The sequence below is a fragment of the Epinephelus moara genome, chromosome 7 (genome assembly GCF_006386435.1).
Source record: "Epinephelus moara isolate mb chromosome 7, YSFRI_EMoa_1.0, whole genome shotgun sequence".
Taxonomy (NCBI): Eukaryota; Metazoa; Chordata; class Actinopteri; order Perciformes; family Serranidae; genus Epinephelus; species Epinephelus moara.
The window spans coordinates 2,857,616-2,879,331 of record NC_065512.1 but is presented as its reverse complement, the minus strand read 5'-3'; the positions used below and the strand labels follow the sequence as shown (position 1 = coordinate 2,879,331).

The 21,716-nt window shown below is 42.9% G+C and overlaps 1 protein-coding gene across 1 annotated transcript in view; it reads right to left on the bottom strand.

The window, feature by feature from the left end:
* Positions 1 to 21,716, bottom strand: part of plcl1 (phospholipase C like 1) — a 133,267-nt gene that overhangs the window by 28,321 nt on the left and 83,230 nt on the right. The window contains exons 2-7 of the mRNA XM_050048752.1: positions 16,705 to 16,779; positions 14,191 to 14,478; positions 13,797 to 14,084; positions 10,726 to 11,117; positions 5,312 to 6,437; positions 4,589 to 4,765 (exon numbers count right to left, since the gene is read on the bottom strand). Coding sequence (XP_049904709.1) covers positions 4,589 to 4,765; positions 5,312 to 6,437; positions 10,726 to 11,117; positions 13,797 to 14,084; positions 14,191 to 14,478; positions 16,705 to 16,779 — 2,346 coding nt within the window. The remainder of the gene's footprint in view (positions 1 to 4,588; positions 4,766 to 5,311; positions 6,438 to 10,725; positions 11,118 to 13,796; positions 14,085 to 14,190; positions 14,479 to 16,704; positions 16,780 to 21,716) is intronic.

Here is a 21,716-nt window from a genome sequence, read left to right as displayed (position 1 = left end):
CAGACTTCAGACAGCTTCCTCTGGAGCCACAAAAGACTTCACTTCATACAACTTCTTTTGACATATGCAGTATGACTTCCCCACACCTGAAACGTGTAAAGCTTGTGGACTTGTCCTTCATTGGTTATGATCCAACTTTTGGTTCCTTGATAAACATCATCATCACATTTTCAATAAACCATCAGGCCCGTATTGCACACACTTACTATGTGTTTTATGAGTGCAGACAGCTTTGTCAGAGTTCGGTTTTCACCGAGGCTTAGGAAGATAACTCCAGTTAGTCTGCACTGTGAGTGTTTGTGTGTGTGTTCACGAAGTGTGTTCTGACGTGGCTGCCCACTGTCTGAGCTTGGCCGCTGTGTCAGAGCCTGGAGGACAAATGATTAAGACATATGAGAACATGCTTCAACGGGCTGATACGCACACTTAAACTGAACAGCATGACCTCGACTGTGACTCGACACTGCCTTCCAGTTCCCCCACTCGGCTTTTGGTTACAATCCACAAGGCCAGTGAGACGTCAGGCAGAGCCAAAGACTTGCTCCTCACTGAAGCTGTGCGACACCGTGTGTTTTTATTCATCTTGTACATTGTACTAAATCACACTAATCTGCTTTTCTTCAGGGCCAAAACCTGTGACTGTTAAGCTCACACTGAACTTATGTTCATAGATTCACCCGTTTGTTTTGTCCTGTGACAATTCCAATTAAATTTTATTTAAAAAGGAAACCAGGTTCTCAATAAAAATGACAGAAAGGAAGAAAGGCAGCATTTGTGCAGTTCCACTGTCAACAGAAAGTAAGATGAAAAAAGAAAATATGGAGTTGCAGATGGCTGGAAGATAAAGACAATATGGTGTCTTTTCTGCAGTGAAGTTCAGTTTCATGTCACAGCAGTCTCAGACATGTAAAATACTACTCCAGTAATATTAAAACAAGCTCACTACAGTTTATAACAGATTTTCTGACAGCAGCCATGTGGGAAATTGGACCGTGGAACTGCTCAGACTGCGAGACAGCTGACAGAAATTTCTGACATGCCAACCTGCCAATCGTATCAACATGCTGAAGGAAGCGTGCATCTACTCATGGACAGGAGGTTCTTGCTTGTGACCGTGCCAGATTTAAATATTAATCGTGTCCTCCTTGGTTGAGCTGCAACCTTAGCTTGCTCAGAGGTGGTAGCTACCGGATCAGTATACTGAATTTCACCAGGTGTGGTGCTTGACTCAGCAGCCGCTCCAGAAATGAATACAGTAATACTGCGTCTTAACGGGTGTCCAACTATCACATTGCATCATGTAATATTAGAGCTCTTTATACACACTAAATCTACTAAATATACAATTCTGTTAAGTCATGTAAACAAATTAGAGATCAGACTGGAGACATAACCATGAAAAAGATTGGGGAGTAGCCGACTTGCTGTCTTCCTACAATTGGAACCGTAAGGTTAAAACAAAAATCACACATTTATTTATTTAATGTGATATTTTCTGGAAATGACGTACGATATAATGAACAGCAAGTTGTTATTAGTGATGAACACTGACCAGAAACTGTCAGGTCCCTGGTGATCTCCGTCCAGCCAGCTGACACCTTATTTTGTTTTTTTTAGTAAAATAAGGAGGTGTCTTGTAGATAATTTTTCATTTCAACTTCATGAATCGGCCGTTACTTGTCCATGGCAGCACTTTCAAAGCAAGTGACAGGAATAAATTGAAACAGGGCATCTGACAAAAGGTCGCTCAAAACAGCACCCCATGTCGCTCCCCAACAGTCCCAGCCCCAGACAACTCTTTTGTCAGCTTCAAATCTAAAATGTCGCCATATTGGCACAGTTTGGTTTTCTTGAGAGACTTTAGCCCCATTCGGACGGGATTACTTTTACATAGGTATGTGGGGTAAAGTAATAATTACCAGAGATTTTAGTCCTGTCCGAATGTGCCATGCCAGTAGTCATTACTGCACAATGTCAGTAAAGATTACCTTCTGTAAAAGGGTCCCGGAAAATTACCTCAGGTAATACTAATCCCGTGCGAATAGACCAGCAGTAAATATGTGTGTAGATATTTCGTCATATCCTGTTTACATGTGTTTTTTTGTGGATTTTCAAGCATGGAGGCTCTTGAAGAAGCACTCAGTTTTGCACTTCACATTCGGACAAGTCCGAAGAAGCACTCAGTTTTGCACTTCACATTCGGACAAGTCCGTGTGAAACCTCAGGTACTGTGGGCCTACGACGAACACGATTCAAGTGTGTTCGAGTGTGGTATGCACAGGAAGCAACGTATTATGCACGTGACAACAGGAGGGGACAGCGGTGCATGAATGGATTTACCCCTCCCACTTGTGGTAGTTTTACTGATATTTCTTATCCCGTGCGAATCAGCCATTAATATTACCGACATCCTGTGGTAAAGTGACATTACCCCACGTGCCCATGTAAAACTAATCCTGTCGGAATAGTGCTTAACTCTGCAAAGTTATTTGACATCAGTGACTGTCAGTCATTTCACCATCAATACAAACGTCCACATTAAGAGGCTGTACCATTGTTTTAGGGAAGAAGAAAAAAACCCATACCATATGTTTCAGTAACGTTTGAACTCAGATAGGACTGATCAAGCCATTATGTAATATTTTCTAATGCAGTTGTTAGCTTGGTTGCTGTTAACTCAGCTGTTTTTGCATGTATATACACAACTGTGTCATCTGCAAACATTTGTATTTCTATATAATGACACTGTTTTGGAAGATCGTTAATGTAAAGGTTAAATAACAGCGGACCCAACACAGACCCTTGTGGAACACCACTTGTATACTTCATGTTAATAGACACTGCATCACAAACTTCAATACATGGCACCCTGTTTGATAAAAATGGAGACATCCGTTATGTTGATCTGTTCTGTGCACCCCGCATCTATTGCACATCTGTCCGTCTTGAAAGAGGGATCCCTCCTCAGTTGCTCTTCCTGAGGTTTCTACCTTTTTTATCCTATTAAAGGTTTTTTGGGGAGTTTTTCCGTATCCGCTGTGAGGGTACAAGTTCAGAGGGATGTCGTATGCTGTAAAGCCTAAATAAATGCTGATTTTGGGGTGAACTGTCCCTTTAATCCATACAGTCTCTAACCAGCTTGAAATCCTCCTACGTCTTTCTCACCCATCTGAAACCCTTTTATTTCCTCTTGTCACAAATAATACACAAGAATGTAAGAAGGTAACGCATCATCATAACAGTGATGTCACCACAAACCAGTTTGATGTCATACATGCATTCAGATTTCACTTTTTGTCTCCTGCTAAAGAGCCAATGTAATTACCGTCAGATATTGTTTTGAATTACAGGTATTACACAACTCGTTTGCAGCCTTTGTGAAGGTGCATTATGTCAACACACACACCATGTTGGCGCAGAGAACAGGCCGTATCAGTTGTGACAGCTTGTCATTATGGCTCAGCCACACTGATACAGGACTCTGTCAGGGAGCGGGAGAAAAAGCCAAATCAGCAACACATCAGATCACGTCTCCTGTAATAAATTCACCGCAGGCATAAGTGCATTCATGGGAGCAGCTAATTTAAATCATGATGGTCTTCAATTAAGTGCTCTGGGTGCTGTTTTCATGCAGGTGCAGAGCCGGCAGAAGAGCAGACCTCTCCAAAAATCACATAAGCCTCTTTTATGTTGTTGACATTCTCCTCTTTCGCTTTCCGATAAATCTTTAATCTAGTACACTTTAAAATGCACATTAAAATACAACTTTATGCAATAAAAGCAAAGTCTGTGCAGGGTAAGATGAGATTCTTAACTATAACCTCATCAAAATGCAGCAGAGGGCCACCAACAGCTTTTCTTTTCTTTTCTTTTATAGTGACATCATCACTGAACTGGGACCTTTGAACGCATCCTGAGACCTCGGGACATTTTTTTTCCTGAGGAAAAACACCAAATAAACAATTTTCTATGGAAAATTAAAATTATATTTTTGCTTCTGTAAACAGGATTATTATGAGAAGCTGTCATGCAGTTATGTAAATGGCTTAAAGGGCTATTTCTTTTTGCAGTATTTGGTGCACGGGCATAATTGTGTGCATGTTAACAACCCAAATATAACTAACTGAATGCAACCTTTTAAACACTCAGGCTATTAATTGCAGAGATTCATTCTTGCCAGCATAATAGGAAAACAGTGTTTGCACTTTAAGTTGATCCGGAGTGCTGTGTTTTCATATTTTCAGTTATGTAGTGAATAATGACATTCAGGGGAGCTGTACGTTGTCGGCCTGCAGTCTCCTCCTGGGCCATGTTTGCTTCTTTTAAAGAGGATGAGAGGAATTAATGTGACTCACTCAAATCCACCTACCAATAATAAATTCCTCCTAATAACGATGCATTAAAGCTGTGTCATGCCCTGCTCAGGATTGTACCGTGGGCTGCTGTAATACTTGTGATCACCAAAACTGCAGAAATAAGTCAAATAAACTCACCTGCACTTGTACCTCAAGCCTGAGCGTTAGTTTCCTGATATCAGTAAAGTGCATTATTCATTGCAAAGTAAAAATAAAGAGTAAACAGCTCTTACCTGAAACTCAAAGGTCTCATCAAACAGCGGGTCGTCCTGGTTCTGAGCAGCAGTGCGTGTACGCTGTTCAGCACAGTCAGCTGGTACGCCGTGCAGCTCCAGGACCACATACGGGTCGATGACCTCGCCCTTCGCCCCTGAGCCCTGAGGCTTGGGCAGGTTATGGGCGCTGATCACCTGCACAGTAAAACACAAAGCAGTGGATGGTAAATCACGTCAATTTAAAAAAAAAAAAAAAATTACCCGGTCAGGTAAGTGGGTCAGAAATCTACTTGCCCACAAACTGTTTTATTTATTGGTAGTTGACAAAAAACAATAAAGACTTAAGCTAATTGGAATCAATAAAATAATCCAGTTTTAAGCGCCTTCCTTCAAATTTGCCATAATTTTGCCCATATCCCAACGCTACCCAACTACACTCTTGTTTGCAGGATGACCGAAATGCTCTCTTGCACTTCAGCTCATAAACTCCGTCATTACGAAGGAGCAACCTCCAGGAAGTGCCAAAAACTGCAGTTCATCGGATGGCCACTTGAGGCTGTCTTGAGTCAATGCCCATAGACCTTCATGTTAAAATGTTCAACTTTACAGCAGAAATAAACATGTTTACAGCCTGGTACAGAAACAATTAGGTCTCTATAGCTAAGTTTCCTGTTCAAGACAACTGCAGTAGTGTTTTCATTCAGCCAAAACACAACATGCATATTAATATAATATCTTCACCTTAATCCGCAGAGTTTGAGCCGGCACTCCTGGCACACAGCCCTGCGTGTGCGCACTGAAATACGACACCTCGTCCCTCATTACAGCTGGGCGCAGAACGTAACCACACCCTCCGTTCTGCGAGAAGCGACCTCTGTGGAGGTCCAGCATGGCGCCGGGAGTCTGCTGGTTCAAGGCCACGAGCTGGACACCTCCTTTCCAGTATCCCTGTGGGTTGGGGTTACTGGAGTCCAGACGCACTGAGCTGGGTCGCACCCTGGTCAGGGTGCGCTTGGTGAACATTACGAGGTCCTCTGGGCTCTCAGTGGTGAGCCGCCCGGCCTCTCCCTCACCCAGTGAGCACAGCGTCCAATAAGGCGGCTCAGGAGGGATTGGCGTGCTGGGAGAGGAGGGGCTGCTGGGTGGTGACTGCTGCTGAGCCTGTTTGTGACTGGATCTCTGCGCGTAGAAGCTGCGGCTGCCCGTGCGAGCGATCGCCACCAGGTCTGACAGCTCTCTGTGGAGGCGTAGCTTCCTGGGTTGAGAGGGTGGAGGCACCACCAAGACCACACCCAGCTCCTCCTCACCAGGGATGGTCATTCGGCGTCCTGCCAGAGGCCCCCCTCCTCCTATCTCCTCATCCTCCTCAGATACCTCCCCCTCAGAGCCATCCTGCTCTGCAGGGAGCTTCTTCCCCACTATCAGGATGCGTCCCTTCAGCTGCTCGGGGGAGGGTAAGGTTGTGGCTCGCCCCCCCAGGCTGACATGGAGCGCCTCTGGAGTGTAAAGACGGGCGCCAAACACTTTCTTTAGGTGCTGAGCCATGGTGCGCTGCTGGCCAGGAGAGCAACGCTGGCACAAGTACACCAAGAGAGGGTACTGAGAGGTCAGGAAGGCGTACTTATTGACCACCTCCAGAGCTGAGCGGATGGTGACAGGCGCATGGTGGTGGTGATGGTGGTGGTGGTGATGATGGTGGCGAGGGATCTCTGGCCCATAGTCGACCCCGAGGAGAGGCTCCCCCTCTGGGCCGTCAGTCACTCCCAGCTCCACGCAGCGACAGCCAGACTGCAGGGCCTTGATCAGCCCTCCCAGGTCTGCTCTGCCGTGGACCTGATCATCCAGCAGGTAGGAGCGGTACGAAGTGCTGAGGGACAAAATCAACAACATCACTCAGACAGCGATACAAAATAGTGTCCTGCTTCTAAAAGATGTTTTATAGTATCAATAACATTTAATGACAGCTGAAATTATCACCAGATTCCGATGTTATCAGCCCATTAAATTGACCGTTATCTGTGATTTTTAGCCACAAAGATATGGATTAGAAGGAGCCTGCCACATCTACAATAAGGTTTGAAGGCTGTTATTAGCCCATTAGGTGTCCATTTGCATGTCTAAAGCTGTGAAATGGTCACAGTTTGGTTAGGTTTCACTTGCACTTCGTCAAGTTTATGAAAAAATATCATGGATCGTCAGCTAAAACAACCATCTCTTGTTAAAATAAGTCACTGCTGATGTTTGCTTTCACAAAGGACAAGAACCCTGCTCTCCTGGCTGAAAATCCTGTGTTTGTGTCCACCATCCCTTCATTCTGACACAGACTTTCTCGCTATTTATACTACGTCACCTGACTTCCTCCGTCTCTTCTGTCATAATTACTATGGCCACGAGAAGTCGCCGCCTAACAATTAACATAAACATCCATTTTATGGCCCGATAATGGCCTTCTGAACTAAATGCTGTGTTCACACCAACAGCAACAGCACAAAAGCGTGATCGGCTACATTGAGTTGCCATCGAAGTATTGCTCAGGTCAAGCAGTCTTTATTTTTTTTGCTGGTCAGTGAGCTGTGCAAAGTACTTCAGGGGAACTTTTGGTCCCAATATTTTGCTGCGGAGTGAGCGCTCTTGACTTTCACGCTGCTTTTTTTGATACAGGGAGCTACAGATGAGATGCAGCGGCATCTTTCCACGGTAAGGCTCTGAGAGAACATTATCGTCTCTCTTCTGCTTGGAAGTGGTGATTTATCAGCTCACAGATACTTAATACGACACAGTCCCTGACTTTTGTTTGATATCTGGTATCGGCAAAAAATGTTGCCGCACATTTCCAATCTGTCATAAGTGCCATTGGCTTGTTCACTATACTACATGAATCCTGATGTCACTCTAAATGTCCCACTGAGCTCCATTCAAACTTTAAACCTACATATGGGGAAAAAAAAGAATTGTTAAATATTTGCATGAAACAGCCAAATCTGATTCGACTGACATAATTCTAAGTTGGGTACAGCCCTACCACACAGCACCTCGACTAAACATCATCTAAAGTTTGTAACTGGTCAGTAAATATCTCTGCTTTTGATCAATGTCTGAGCCTCATTTTAACATCACATTTTGCATCCCTGTGTGCTCCGCAATACACAGAAAGTTATCACAGTGTCAGCTAACTACGCTAAACAACACAATACCATAACCTGAGACAAAAAACATGATTGACGTTTCAGCGCTTCTTCAACTTTGATTTGTGGCACATCTAAACCATCCACAGTGACAAGTGTCAGACATCAGTTCATAGCTTCATGTCTTCGGCTTCCACTTAAAATGACTGTAGCCTGTTGCTGTATAACTTGTCGTGTGAACACATCATAATAGCAGGTGTGGCAAACCCCTTCGAACCCATATCTATGATGCTTATAATCACTGATGACAGTCAAACCAGCTGACAATATCTCATGAGGTGTCATAGAGAATATGCTCTGGTTCAGCAAATAAACTGTCTAATGACAAAATTAAACATTTACATTTGCACATTTAAACCCAAAATAGAAATTTTAACACTGTCCTCTGAATCTTATGTTGATTTAAACACATTGCCAGGCAGTGTCATGGTTTACAGTCTCAAAATAAATAAATAAAATGACCTGATATATAATGTGGTTCTGGCACAATATGTCGAATTTAATTTAATTTGCATATTTTTCTCAAATGTTTGTTTTGGTGGCATGCAGAGCACAGTGAGTAAGCACAACCATCTGGCAGACAAGGGGAGAGCCACTCTTATTGAAAAATAAACCGCTGAGTGAATTAATTCAGAGATACTCTGCTATGTGTAGAGATTTCTGAAGGCTCCGACATATTTCCTGCATTCAGCGGACAGCTGTGACGGATGCGCACAGGGTTCCATTCAAATGACAACTGAGGGTCTGTGTCCATCTGGTGTTTCATGCACATGCATTTCCTGATCTATAACCCGATCTGGTTGGTGGCAGTAATGCACCATAACTCTGTTTGCCAACCACAATAAAAGTCAAGAGGAAGAAGAAGCATACGCATAAAGAAAGAAAATGGCGACCTCGTGGCAGCAGGAAGATCTCTAGTGTTTCTTGTTTTTGGCTGAACAACAAGAAAAATGCACAAAGAGAAAACGTGTGGCCACCTAATGAGAGGAGGTGGTTGTTTTTTCACAGGGTGGCAAAAGCATGACCCGCCCTACTCTGACTGGCTACCCTGATATTGTTACCCTAACCAGTCTATATCTTACGCCTGAACTAGGGTGTCAGTGTTGGTAAATAATGCTTTTGATCGCCCAACACCCAGTGACCGGCGACTTACCAGTTCATTTTTAGGAAAAAATGTGAAATGACATGACATACAGGAGGTCTTTCCTTTTAGTCTGATGCTCCAGTGACTCAGGCTGCTGTCAGCCCTAGAGTCGTCTCTTTGGTCTGAATCAGGGACTCGTGTTGTTCCAAAGTTGTATAATTGCCTAGAGTTGGTTCGTGTTCTCACGGCAGCATTTACAAGAGGACCAGATCAAATGCCTTGTGTGAGAAAGCTGCTCTTGATTGGTCAGAATTTCCATGTGGGAAAAATCCAGGAAGTAAAGCAAACGTTGAAGAAGAGTACACTTGCAAGATAAATGTGACACTTTCTAATGTCACAATGGAGGGACAACTACGCAGGTTGATTTTAGCGCTGCTCATCGTGGACTATATTGCTGTCATTGTTCATTTTAGTCAAACCATACAGTTTGAAAACGAGGCGCGGCTCCAACTAGAAAACAATGTTTTGATGCATTGGATGTGCTGAATGTGCATATTAAGGCAGTACAGGAGGAGGTGCACATTAATAATCCTCCAGGACTGTAACATGCTCATGTTTAACCCAAACAATGTGTCATGTGACTGCAGTTGCTTCACATCCAGGTCGGAACACCTTCTCACCACAAACCAACCGCACCAGAGTTCCTTTGGAACCGGACTGAGACCACCTCTTCAAGAAGGTCTCCGTCCGGTTGTTTTGGTGCACACCTGCCCAAACGAACCGCACTGAGGGGGCAAACTAACTTGAGTTTGATTGAACCAAACCAAACAGGGCAGGTGTGAAAGCACCCTCAGTGAGCTTTAGCACCTTATTACAAAGTGTTATATATTAAGAGGTGGTAAAATTTTAATGTTTTGTGTTGTAAACCTGAGGTCCCGTTTATACGACAACGATTTCAACTGAAAACGGTAAACTTTAGTTGCGTTTTGGCCGATCATTTATTCGACAGCGGCATTTTGGGTGCCTGAAAACGCAATGTATTGAAAACAGGTTCCAGAGTGCAATTTATTTTGAAACGGCAGCGTCTCCGTTGTCATGTAAACTTGCAATATGTACTTCCTCTGAAAACGGAGACTTCTCGCACATGCGCATTACGATTCCAGTCACTAGGCACGCGCGAGAAAGTCGACCGTCACAACAGCAATGTCGAGCTCTGTTTGTGCCGCTCACCCTGTTGATTTAAAGTGAAGTGTAGATCTGTTACTGTAGCAACTCCAACTCGTCGTCCCTCCAGACAAAGTTATCTGTGCATGCTTTTGCTTAGAGGAAGGCGCTTCAGCGCATGCGCGTGGCGTCGTGCCGTGGTGTTGCTTTGCAAATTTACACTGCCACCCATTGGCCTGGCGTGCATACTACAGCGTTTCCGGTAGATTTCGTTTCAATAACGCCGTCATATAAACGCAGAAGTTTTTTAAAATGCAAAGGACAGACTTTTCCATTCTTAGAGAAACCATTGTCGTCTTAACAGGACCTAAGAAACCCAACCAATTAGGGCAATGAGTACCTGCTGAGCAGAGTGAGAATCTTTGCTGTCCCAGGAAGAAAAATTTTGCCCTTGGGAAGGACATTTCATTTTCGTGAAATTACAACTCCTAGATCTGTCACTTGATGCCATTGGGTCCAAATAGGCTTTTTTTCCCATAAATTTATTTTGGGAAAGAGATGTCTGTAAATCAGTGGATGCTTTTTCTTTTGAGTGTCACAACCCCTGCGTAAAGACACGTTTCTGCATGAACATGCAGATGTGGAAAGTATGACTTGGCTGTTACAGCTAAAAACTGTCCTTATGTTTGTTGACCAGTCAACAGATTAAATATCACACACACCTGATGTAGTAGTGGGACAGAGGCATGTTCATGTCCTGACAAACTCCCAGGTGCTCCGGGTCGAGCAGCTGGCACTCTGGAGACTGCAGGTAGCGGGCGAATCCATCCATACCCAGCAGCCCCCTCTCCCTGCCCTGGGCAGACGGCTCGCAGCGCCTCAGCAGCTCCCAGCAGCCCTCGGTCGTCGCCAGAGACAAACCCTGCTCCGTCTCCAGGAAGAGGCGGAGGTCCTGAGGGTCGAGACACTCGCGGTCCTTTGACAGTTGCACCAACAAGAAGTAGACATCAGGCCGGGTGCAGAGCTCACAGAAGGCCTCCTGGAACTCCTCACGAGTCACGTGGGAGGTCAGCTTCTCTTTGCTGCGCTGGATCTCCTTAAAACGCAGTCGTACCTGTGGAGAGAGAAGAGAGAGGCGACTCAGGGAGCGAGGGATGAAGTGAGTTATCAGGCAACATAAAGCCTCGTTCATTCACTGAAGCTTGATTAAACTTTAGTTATCTTGCTTCCATAAGGATATTAAATTTATTAATCATTTCTTCTCTGTCATCTCTCCATCTCTTCCTTTCATCAGCTTCCTCCTCTTCTCTCTATCGTTTCATCTCGCTCTCAGCTCAGCCCGTGCTCACAATAATCTTTCCCCTGTCTGATATCATCTCAGAAAAATGTGTCTGAGTTCTTGCAGGTAGTCAGCAGTCATGTCACCTGTCTGAGCCAATACAGACATCTATCCTCTCTTTATGTTTCCACGGTAACGCTGTCTCTCCTGCAGGAGGAGGAACATGAGAGAAGTAACCAACCTGAGGGTAGCTGCACTTCAGAGACCGACAAAAGCAGAAAAGTAGCAAATCTCTTGACTTAACATTAAATGTTCTGCTGCTCCAAAGCACATGAACAAACTGCACACCACTCCTGCTGTGGCTGCAGCTCAGGGTCTGACACACAGTCGTGATTATAAACATGTTATAACAGCACATGAAGGTGTGTTTCTTTGTGTTCTACTAGAACATGGTGAACATCTCAGCTTTGTTGATGCACGACAGCTGGGAATCTGTGTTTGACTCTATGTGACTGAAACTGTGCTTCACATGTTATTTTCAGTTTCACTGAAAACAGGAAATTCAGACATATACGGCCCTGTCTTTCACCCAACACAAAGCCGCACACTGTAATCGCTAATTTCAGATTGACGCAGTTGTCATTTTCATAGCCAGAGCTCTCATTGTGAAGTAGCAAAAGTGCATGCACCCTGGTGTGTTGCCATGAGTGTGTAGGTCTTAAAATGAGGTGTGACCAGGTGCACTGTGGGCGTGTTCCTATTTTGAGGCGGCAGAAAGTGATTGCGTCGTTGACAAACAGAAACCTGGTCTACAGTCAGAGTGGTGCAGTTTTTTCCTGCTATTTAAAGGGCGCATTACTGAGATAGAAAGATGCACCTACATAGGCAGGTTCACAACGTGCATACACTCTGCTTGTTACACACACACAGACGCATGAATGGGTTGCAGGAGGGTAATATAAGACATCGTCAGAGTTCCCACACATTTTCATGGACAAATCTTTTCTATGACTTTTCAAGGACCCTCAATAACAATTTTATATGGTTGGTTTTATTTGCTTGATTGGCGTTTGTCAAATAAATCAGATTCAACTCCAGTAAAACATATTTTCAGATAGCTGGCAGACATGAGGAGAGACAGACGGAACGCAGCAGGAAAAATAGAGAAACACAATTTATGGCAAGTGAAACATCACAAATCAACACACACTAGAGTGATGTTACGTTGACAGCTTCCGAAAATAAATTTGATGTTATGTTAATCTTAAGTGGAAGGTCATCCGCAAAAGATTACTGTAACAATGTCATTACATACAAGAAAATATTAACTAACTTTTCCAGGTTTTCCATGACTGTAGGAACCCTGGTCAATAAGGTGAAAAATATTAAAAACATATTCTAGTGTGTCAACGTAGCAGAGATCAGAGCAGAGCTGCAGACAGACTCCACATTAAGAGAGAGAACCTGTGCACATTTACATACGAGGAGCAGCGTAACTTCATTGATTGTTTCAAAAGCTGCAAGTTTACTTCTGTTTCCTCTGTCAAGTTTATAACTACAGTTTTTAGTTTGCTTTAATGTCTCACAATATTTCCTGCATTACTCTCAGCAGAAAACTGCTCCCTTCTCCCATTTTCCAAATTGTCATGTAAATAGCAATTTTAAAGGGAATGGGACATGACTTTCTGGTCAGTTTGAATTCATGTTACGCCCAAAACACATCTATGATTAATTAAGGTACTAAATACAACCTGTTTGCCCCTTACGGCTTAATTTGTGCCCAGATTATGTGCTGTTTAACGAATAGAAGTGGAGTTGCACATGCCATAAAGGAAGCTATGCCAAAAAAAATAGTTTAAAACATCAAGAATCTGGGGCGTCGTGGCTTAGAGGTAGAGCAGGCGCCCCATGTACAAGGCTGTTGCCGCAGCGGCCCGGGTTCGACTCCAGCCTGTGGCCCTTTGCTGCATGTCACTCCCTCTCTCTCTCCCCCTTTCACACTTGTCTGTCCTGTCAAATAAAGGCTAAAAAATGTCACCAAAAATATCTTTAAAAAAAAAAAAAAAAAAACATCAAGAATCTGAGTAAAAGAATATGATACCAAGTGCAACATGAACACTGGGATTATAGTGCATCAGCAGCAGCTCATTTGCATTTGTCCTGTTCACTTCCTCTATCCAGTTTGGTGATCACCTGTTGACTGTAGAGAAGTCTTAACAATTAATGAGTGTGTCTGAACATCAAGGTGAAAATAAGTTCTAGTTCTTTGTGGATTGATCGCCAAGATTTTATGATTTCATGATTTAATGATTTCAAGATTACAGGATTACAAGTCACGGCTTTGCTAATATGGACCTATGATGCCTTCTGTGTAGTTATTCTTATCGTATCTATTGTTTTTAAACAGTTTTTATGTCCTTTTATATTGAACTGCTTTGTCACTTTGCCCCAACGTGCAGTGTTCAGGTTTATACGCAGCATATAGAGAAGACCCAGCTGTGCCCCCCTCCTCACCTTTGCTTCCTTGATACCTGGACACAGTTTACAGATGGTGGCGACGGCCACGTCCTCTGACACGATGCCGTAGCCGTCTTCATCCACCTGGGCGAACTCCGCCGCCAGCCACTCACTCCTCATCTTGCCCCCCAGGCTGCCGTCAACCGCCACACCCCCTCCTTCACTCAGACCTCCTCCTCCACCACCACCTCCACCCCCAATGACTGAGGGGTGGGCCAGCAGGTAACGAAGGCCTGTCACCCAGATGTTGGCCACATCTGCCGACAATGCAACCAAGTCCAGAGACTGCAGGGAGGGACAGATAGTAAAGATTACTGGCTGGAAGAGAACAATAACTGTAGGACTGTAAGAGTCACTGTAGATCTTTGAGGATGAAACATTAATACAGTACCTGGTAGTCGTCCCCATGTATGATGGAGAAGGCTGCTTCCTCAGCCAGGTGCTCAGAGAGAGGACCGTTATGGAGGAACGTCTCGGTGCTCTTCCCCGTACGAACCTCTCGGATGCTGGAGACGTCCAGTCGAGCCCGGTCCCCGTCCTTCTTAGACGGCTCCCAGCGTAAGCAGCTGAGGTCGGTGTCCAGAGTGTAGAAACGACAGTAAACTCTGGAATTGGGCCGAATCTTCTTCAGTTCACACCCGCCCTGCATGAACGCCAAGCAGTCTGCAGCACTGCTCACCTGGGATGGAAAATCATCAATAGCTTTATGACCTCCAGTCCCCCTCCAGACATGTATAAAAATATGTTTACTGGTTTTCCCATATAATAGTTGAAAACCTCTGCAAAGTGGCTGAAGGCGGCACTTTCTCCCTCATTGAGAAATTCTGATTCTGACCTCCAGCCTGCACAACATCACTGCTGCTAGGAGGCTTTGCTTTCCGCTATCTCCAGTGCTGCATGCACTAGGTTGACCGGTAAAAGAGCAGTGCGCATCAAGATGGCTGAACGTTAGCGTTAGAGAAAACATTGGGGAGGTTCAGTCATACATGTTTGAGCCTCAATCAGCCTCAGATGAGGAGTCTGGTACACAGATGAGAATGATAACTGTAGTTAGCATCTTTTATTTGTTAATGTTGTTTCTTAGCTTGTTGGTTTGTATGATAACTGGCAGTGGCTCACAGCGTTAACAATTGTGAAACACAATAATATCTGCTGCAAAGGGTTTTTGGTAAATAGTTAAAGGAAGCTCAAGGGTTTCGTTAAAATTCGAAAACTGCACACTCTACCATGTTTACCATCGAAACTTTCACAATGCTAACTCTGCTCTCTGCACGGAGGTTCCAGGTATCTTTTCCGGTGTTGTGTCCATATTAGACAGTGATTGTCTTTCATATTAGTGGTGTACCTCACCCATCTTACCCAGAATACATTTGAATCTCAGATTTAAGGAATGGTCACAAACATCGCCCCCTCAGTAGAGCATATTTGCCAACCTTCACGTTGTTCCAGGGAGACTCCCGTTTTTGATCGCCCTCTCCCGATGTCACAATTTTCCCATTTTTCTCTGTATTTATGTCAAACTTTGACATCTTTTTTTCCTGTTGTTATCATAACCTGTTTCTGAAATTTTACAGCATGTATAAGGCAAGCACTAAAACTCTACAAGTTTCCTCCCTGTTGCCGTGAGACATGCATGAATTGGGCGCTGCTTTTGGTGGACACCTTATCTCTGTGCTGCCTGTTTTAGCCTGCATAAGTCCGATGTGATGCTCTAAATGGGTATGAGGAGTGCCTTGGGGGTTGGTGGGGACCTGGGTTGCCCTCCTCGGCCATGGCAGGACACCCAGATGTCTTCCAGAAGCTGTGAGCCTCCTGTTCTGCCTCGCCTAGGCATCCAGGACCCAGGGGATGTGAGGGCCAGGGAGGACAGCCAGCTGTGGGTCTCTGGAGCGGGCCAAGTCTACAGCCTGGCCTCCCTCCATCCTCCTGGTGCTCTGCTGGAGTACCAGGAGCAGAGGTGGGTAGTAACTAGTTACATTTACTCAGTTGCATTTACTTGAGTAACTTTTTGGATAAATTGTACTTTTCAGAGTAGTTTTAATGCAAAATACTTTTTACTTTTACTTGAGTTATATTGTTTTAAAGCAACAATACTCTAACTTGAGTACAATATTTGGCTACTCTACCCACCTCTGAGTACATAATTACATATACAGTATATATATATATATATATATATATATATATATATATGTGTGTGTGTGTACAGTATATATAAGAATATATTTGTGTTTCTTGTGCCTTGATTTATGTTATGTTTGTAAAGATTTAATTTATTTTTGTTTTAGTTAAAGGGGTATCGTTTAAAATACATGAATTTGCAGATTATTATTTTTGATTGATTGATTACGTTCATGTTCTTATTTTACAAATAAATCAGACATTACTCAACAGTTACTCAGTACTTGAGTAGTTTTTTCACCAAATACTCTTTTACTCTTACTCAAGTAATTATTTGGATGACTACTTTTTACTTTTACTTGAGTAATATTGTTCTAAAGTATCAGTACTCTTACTTGAGTACAATATTTGGCTACTCTACCCACCTCTGATCAGGAGGATGAACCAAGAACTAAACTAAATCAAATGTATTCAACATAAAAATGCTGACAACTTATTATTGTGTTTTTCATTCCTAAGAAGTCACCAGAAGTCAGAAAACAAAGTCTCTGAGCCCCCGCTTTGGTATCTGAATCCTCCCTACTCTCAAGGTCTCGAGGTTGGTAAGTATGCAACAGAGGAATGTGAAATTTCTCTAGTGACAAACTTTGCACAGATACAAGTCAGTACAGTCAAGGTCAGACATTTTAAGGGACACAAACAGAATAAAAACACATTTTTGAGTGGAGGAGGAATTTAAGTTTTAGATGTTTTACTTTCATGTAATTCTATGATTATAGTCTACCTTCTTCTCAGAGGGCATGCTGCTGAAGGACACAGTCTTCTTTCTGCCTCCGCCCACCTTCTGCACCGTGGGATCCTGGGAAAAGACAAAGACAGATGGCCAAGAGGTCAAAAAGGTCGTGTAGTTAAAAGATAATATTCTCTAGTTCTGTGATCATAATTGTAGGGTAAATATCTTCATGTTTCTGCAGCAAAATACTGGTATAGCTTGAACTGATTTGTAGTTTTGAGAATAAATATACTGTCATCACACAACATTTATTAAGGAAAAATCTAAAAAACATCAGTCTCCTGTAGAGTACAGTTAACAGATCAGCCAGCAGTGTGTTCACACAGAAATCATGTGGTGCTAAATGACTTTGGTCATGTTGTTTTTTTAGACTGATAAATGGATTGGACGTAGGCGGCACTAAATTAGGAGCCCATTCAACAGAGAGAGGGACTGGAGAGTCCACTGTGTGGTGGGAGGTTGTTTTTTCTGTGATGCCTGTAAAGTATGGAACAAAAAAAACCAAACAAAATAGCCCAAAAACAATCAACTCAGAATAAAAGAATTCATTAACTAGAATTACTGCCTCATAGTTGTATCCCTCCATGAGGTAGTCAAGTGGAAGTTTACATCCAGAGCAGATCGTCGACATTAGCTGTTTGTTTCAATTCATCTCGTTTTGGTCTGAACTGGGCTTAAGATGTCGCGTTCACGAGAATAAGACAAAGGCAAGGTCCCAGTGACCTTTGACAACTAAAATCTAATCACTACATTCTTGAGTCCAAGTGGATGTTTGTGCCACATTCAAAGAAATGCTCTTCACAAGAATGGGACAGACAGACAACCTGAAAACATAATGCCTCAAGCCACGGCTGCTGCTGGCACAGAGAAATAAATATGAATGTATTAGAAAAAAAAACTGTAAAACTCTGTAAAAACAAATCATTTAAGACGTCCTTGACCACAGAGAATCTAAATAGAGTTTTGAGGCTAAAGAAATGAACGTTATCAATACATATACATAAGAGCTCCTTCGGTGTGTGATTCACCACTTCATATTTCACCACAGAGACACTGTATCACACAAATATTATTTTTTTGTGTTCAATAGAAAAATGTGATGGAACACTTGACATTGTTGGCAGTTTCTACAGTTTCACACTTGAATTTCTCACAAGGTCGTTCTCTTAATGTGCAACAGAAGGACTTCTCTGGAAGCTGTGTAAATGTTTGAAGGTCTTGGATTTGGATATTTTGGGGCTTGTACTGTAAGTGTGCTTTACAGCCTCTTCTTTCACTTTCTTGGCACAGAGGAGTCAGTCCACTCTCTAATCTCCCTCTCTAAATTTGGACAGAATAGCTTTTATTTTCTCAAAGTCTTCCTGATCATCCCAGCCTTATTTAGCCTGGTGAGCTGGTGAGTAGGAAAGGTTTTCATAAGCAGGATGGACGCTCCGTGCATGCAGAGGTGTGAGAGGAGATGGGGAACTTTTCCTGTATACTTTAAGAGTATCTATTTCCCCGAAAATGTATTATGTGAAACTACAAAACACTCAAATTCAGCATTTGAAAAAGTGTTTCAAATGTAAATCAGAGGAGGAAAATGGTTTCACACATTGAGAAAGAAACTGCTCTCAGTCTGCCTGGATGAAATACAAATGATTTTGGTTCCTCTGGTTCTAGATCCTTGAAAAAAGAAATCGTTGGAGCTTAAATTATTAGAAAATTGTGCTGCAACAATTTTGATAATCATTCAAGTAATTTTCTAGTCAAAAATTACAAAAAATGTATCAGGTCCAGCTTCTAAGATATAAATATGTGTTGTTTTCTTGCTTGTCTTCAATATACTCAGGACCAGATTTACTAAGAAAATGGTGCTGCAGTTTTACAGCCACAATCTCTGGGATGAAGTCATTGTGGTAAATAAAGTTTCGGAGATTAAGTATGAAACAAATCAAAGCCACATTAAATATACACAAGACACACACAGGGACAGATGGAGCAGGTGGAGGTGGAGACACTGTTCCTATGGATGTTAATACTGAGGTGAACGCAAAGAAAGGAAAGTTTAGGTGAAGCCTGCAGTGATTTTAAAGTTCATTGATGGTCAAGTTTAAATTCAAGAAAACAAACATTTGTCCACTAACATTCAAGTTACAGTAATGAGATATTTTGTCCATTAACAGCTTCACTGCTTCATTTTCTGCTTCTAATATCAGGTTTTAGTTATACTGCATAAAAGACAACATTTAATGCATGTATCTTTTCCTTCTACAATCTTTCTTGTAGCTCCTGTAAATCCCAACCGTACTGTGTCTACATCTCCTTTTCAGAGGCAGAAAACTGTGGTGACCTCAGTTAATCCGCCACAATACATAATCCTCCTCTCTAACAAAAATAATTGTTTGCAGCCGGTTTCGTCTTTTTCCTTCCGTCCAATATCTGTGACTGCTTATCTTATTCATTGTATCCCAGCTGACAATGACAATAGGTGGACGGTGGGGTACAGCCTGGACAGGTCACCTGATTAGCACAGAGCTGACGGACAGAGACAGATAACAATTTACGCCTACAGGCAATTTAAAGTCACCACTTAACCTGCGTGTCTTTGGACTGTGGGAGGAAGCCGGAGAAACCCTGTGTCAGCTTCCTCCCATGCTGACACAATAATTAATATCTGGAGATATTTACAACACGTCTTTACTCTTAACTCGTCAAATACAGCAGCTCGGACAGTCGCTTCAAACTATGACACTCTAGGTATCCCTCTAATGTCAGTTTTGGACGCTCAGGGACGGCGTGCCACAACCGCTTGTTATGTGCATTGTGTATTTTTGAAATAAAGTTCTGTGCTCAAAGAAAACACAGGTTTCATCACCTCAACTTGTTTAGGCAACAAAAAAAGATCATGGTTTAGATTTAAATAGGCACGTATGTTATGTAACTTAACTTAAGTGTTGTCATGTGACGTCAAATGTGTAACATAGTTAAAAGAAACTCAATGTTTCACATGGGACATGAACAGCAGTCTCCCGGATGAAAGTCCTGTGTTTTCTTTCTGCCCTACTTGGAATTTCTAGCTCTTTCTTTAGTGTGCCTGCTGTGCAACAAAAGGCAGATTATGTTTCTCTAGTGGGTCTGAACACACACTCACACACACCTGTTTTGTAACCCTGCTCAGACCTCACGCCTCTGGCTGTCTGCAGCTCGTGACAGATTGATTGGCAGCTTCATCTCTGCTTGGTGAGCAAATGTCAGTGTTAAGCTAACTTTCATTAGCGCTCCAGCCTGGGATTTTTACTAAAGGCCCACATAATAGCTGTTCACTGATTAGTAATGAGCTGCGATGGTCTTGGCTGAAATGACAGCAGTAATTACATGTGGCGTTGAGTGCAGAGAGTCGGCCGCGTCTCCTGTGTGCAGTCCTTTCTCCTGTTACCTCCGTCAGCCAGCAGTGCTTGGTTAGTACAGATATACTGCGCTGATGAGGCTGCTTTCTTTCTATGTGAAATGGTTTCAGAGTTAAATGGCCTTGAACGTGGAAGAAAAAACACTGAAGATTAAGTGCAGGTGATAAAAACACCTACATACCTCAGCATTCCAACCGACCAGACAACCACAGGAATCCACTCACACCTCTTTATGTCTTTCATCGTCTGCTCATCCTCATTTGCAGATTTAGTCGCTGTGTCTCGTTGACTTTGGCTTCATTTAATTGTTTGGGGTCCTACAGATGTGCATTAAATTTGTATTTGTAGTACAGTATTTAAGTAAATGTACTTCTTGCACACTTCGCATTCTGCTCCTAGCTCACTCCTCCACCCTGCAGCAGTAACAGGTATGAGAACCATCCACAGCCTCTGAAGTACAAAGAGGATCTGCTCGTACTAAATCTCCACGGCTGATCACAGACAGACGGACAGATTGAGCTGATATGTGATGAAAATGTGTCCAGATTTTTGAACATCTGTGTTTTTTTTTTTAGCTCTGCGTCCTAATACTGAGAACACTTCACTGTGCAGGATAGTAAAAACATGTCGCCATGAATGAATGAAGGAAAAACACTTTTCCTCCCATTACGCTGCCAGTTTTAATCTCATGTTGTACACATGTATGCAAACTGAACTGTCAGTCACAGTTAAGTGTATGCTTTGTGAAAACACAGTCTGTCGGCTACAACGTAGGTCAAAAAGCTCCAACTAGAAAACTAAAACTGCAGTTTTTCAATGTCTGAGCTGCCAGAGCGACAGGAATGACGCTCTGCCACTTTTTTCTCTATGTGAGAAAATAGAATATTCATATTTCGCTTAACTTGGTTGAAATTCATAAACTTTTTTAAGGGCTCAAAGATCCAATCATCACGTATGTCATGCAAGAGAGACAATAAAAACAAAGTTGTCATACGGGCACTTGAGGTGTGTTGAAAGATTTACAGCGTCAACTCGTGCACTGATTAACATACATGACAAGTTACTTAAAAGTTGCCGGTAGCCTTTGAGCAGCACATTGAATTCAACATTTTTGTCTATAGCTCCTAGCTGTATATAAAATATGTGTCTCTCTTCTGACGGCTTCTTTATTTGTGATGCATTTGCAAAGAAACATTAGGCTACAAAACCAGCCTTTAAAACTTGGCCAGCTTGCGTCCACAATGCCTGCGCTGGACTGCTGAAATGAAAGCTTGCTTGACTACATGTCAGGATGTCATGAGGCGTCCCAGATGTGGCACCAGTTGTCATTTACTATGACACACTACACAAGATAAAACCATAGATTATCGCATACGACACTCATTGTCGTTCACGATCCGAGCCCACACCGTGTGATGCCGTGTCGGGCTTTAATCAGGCTGATATTGTGTAGTGTGAACGCGGCATAAACCAGCAGAGGAGGTAGTAACAGCACTTAATCTATGAGGTAGCAGGATGGGACAAAATCTTGTGCGTCCCACCACTGGGAGATTTAAAAAGCAGCAGTAGCAGTTAGCAGCTAACTCAAAGAAGAAGAACAGTGGCCGTGAACGT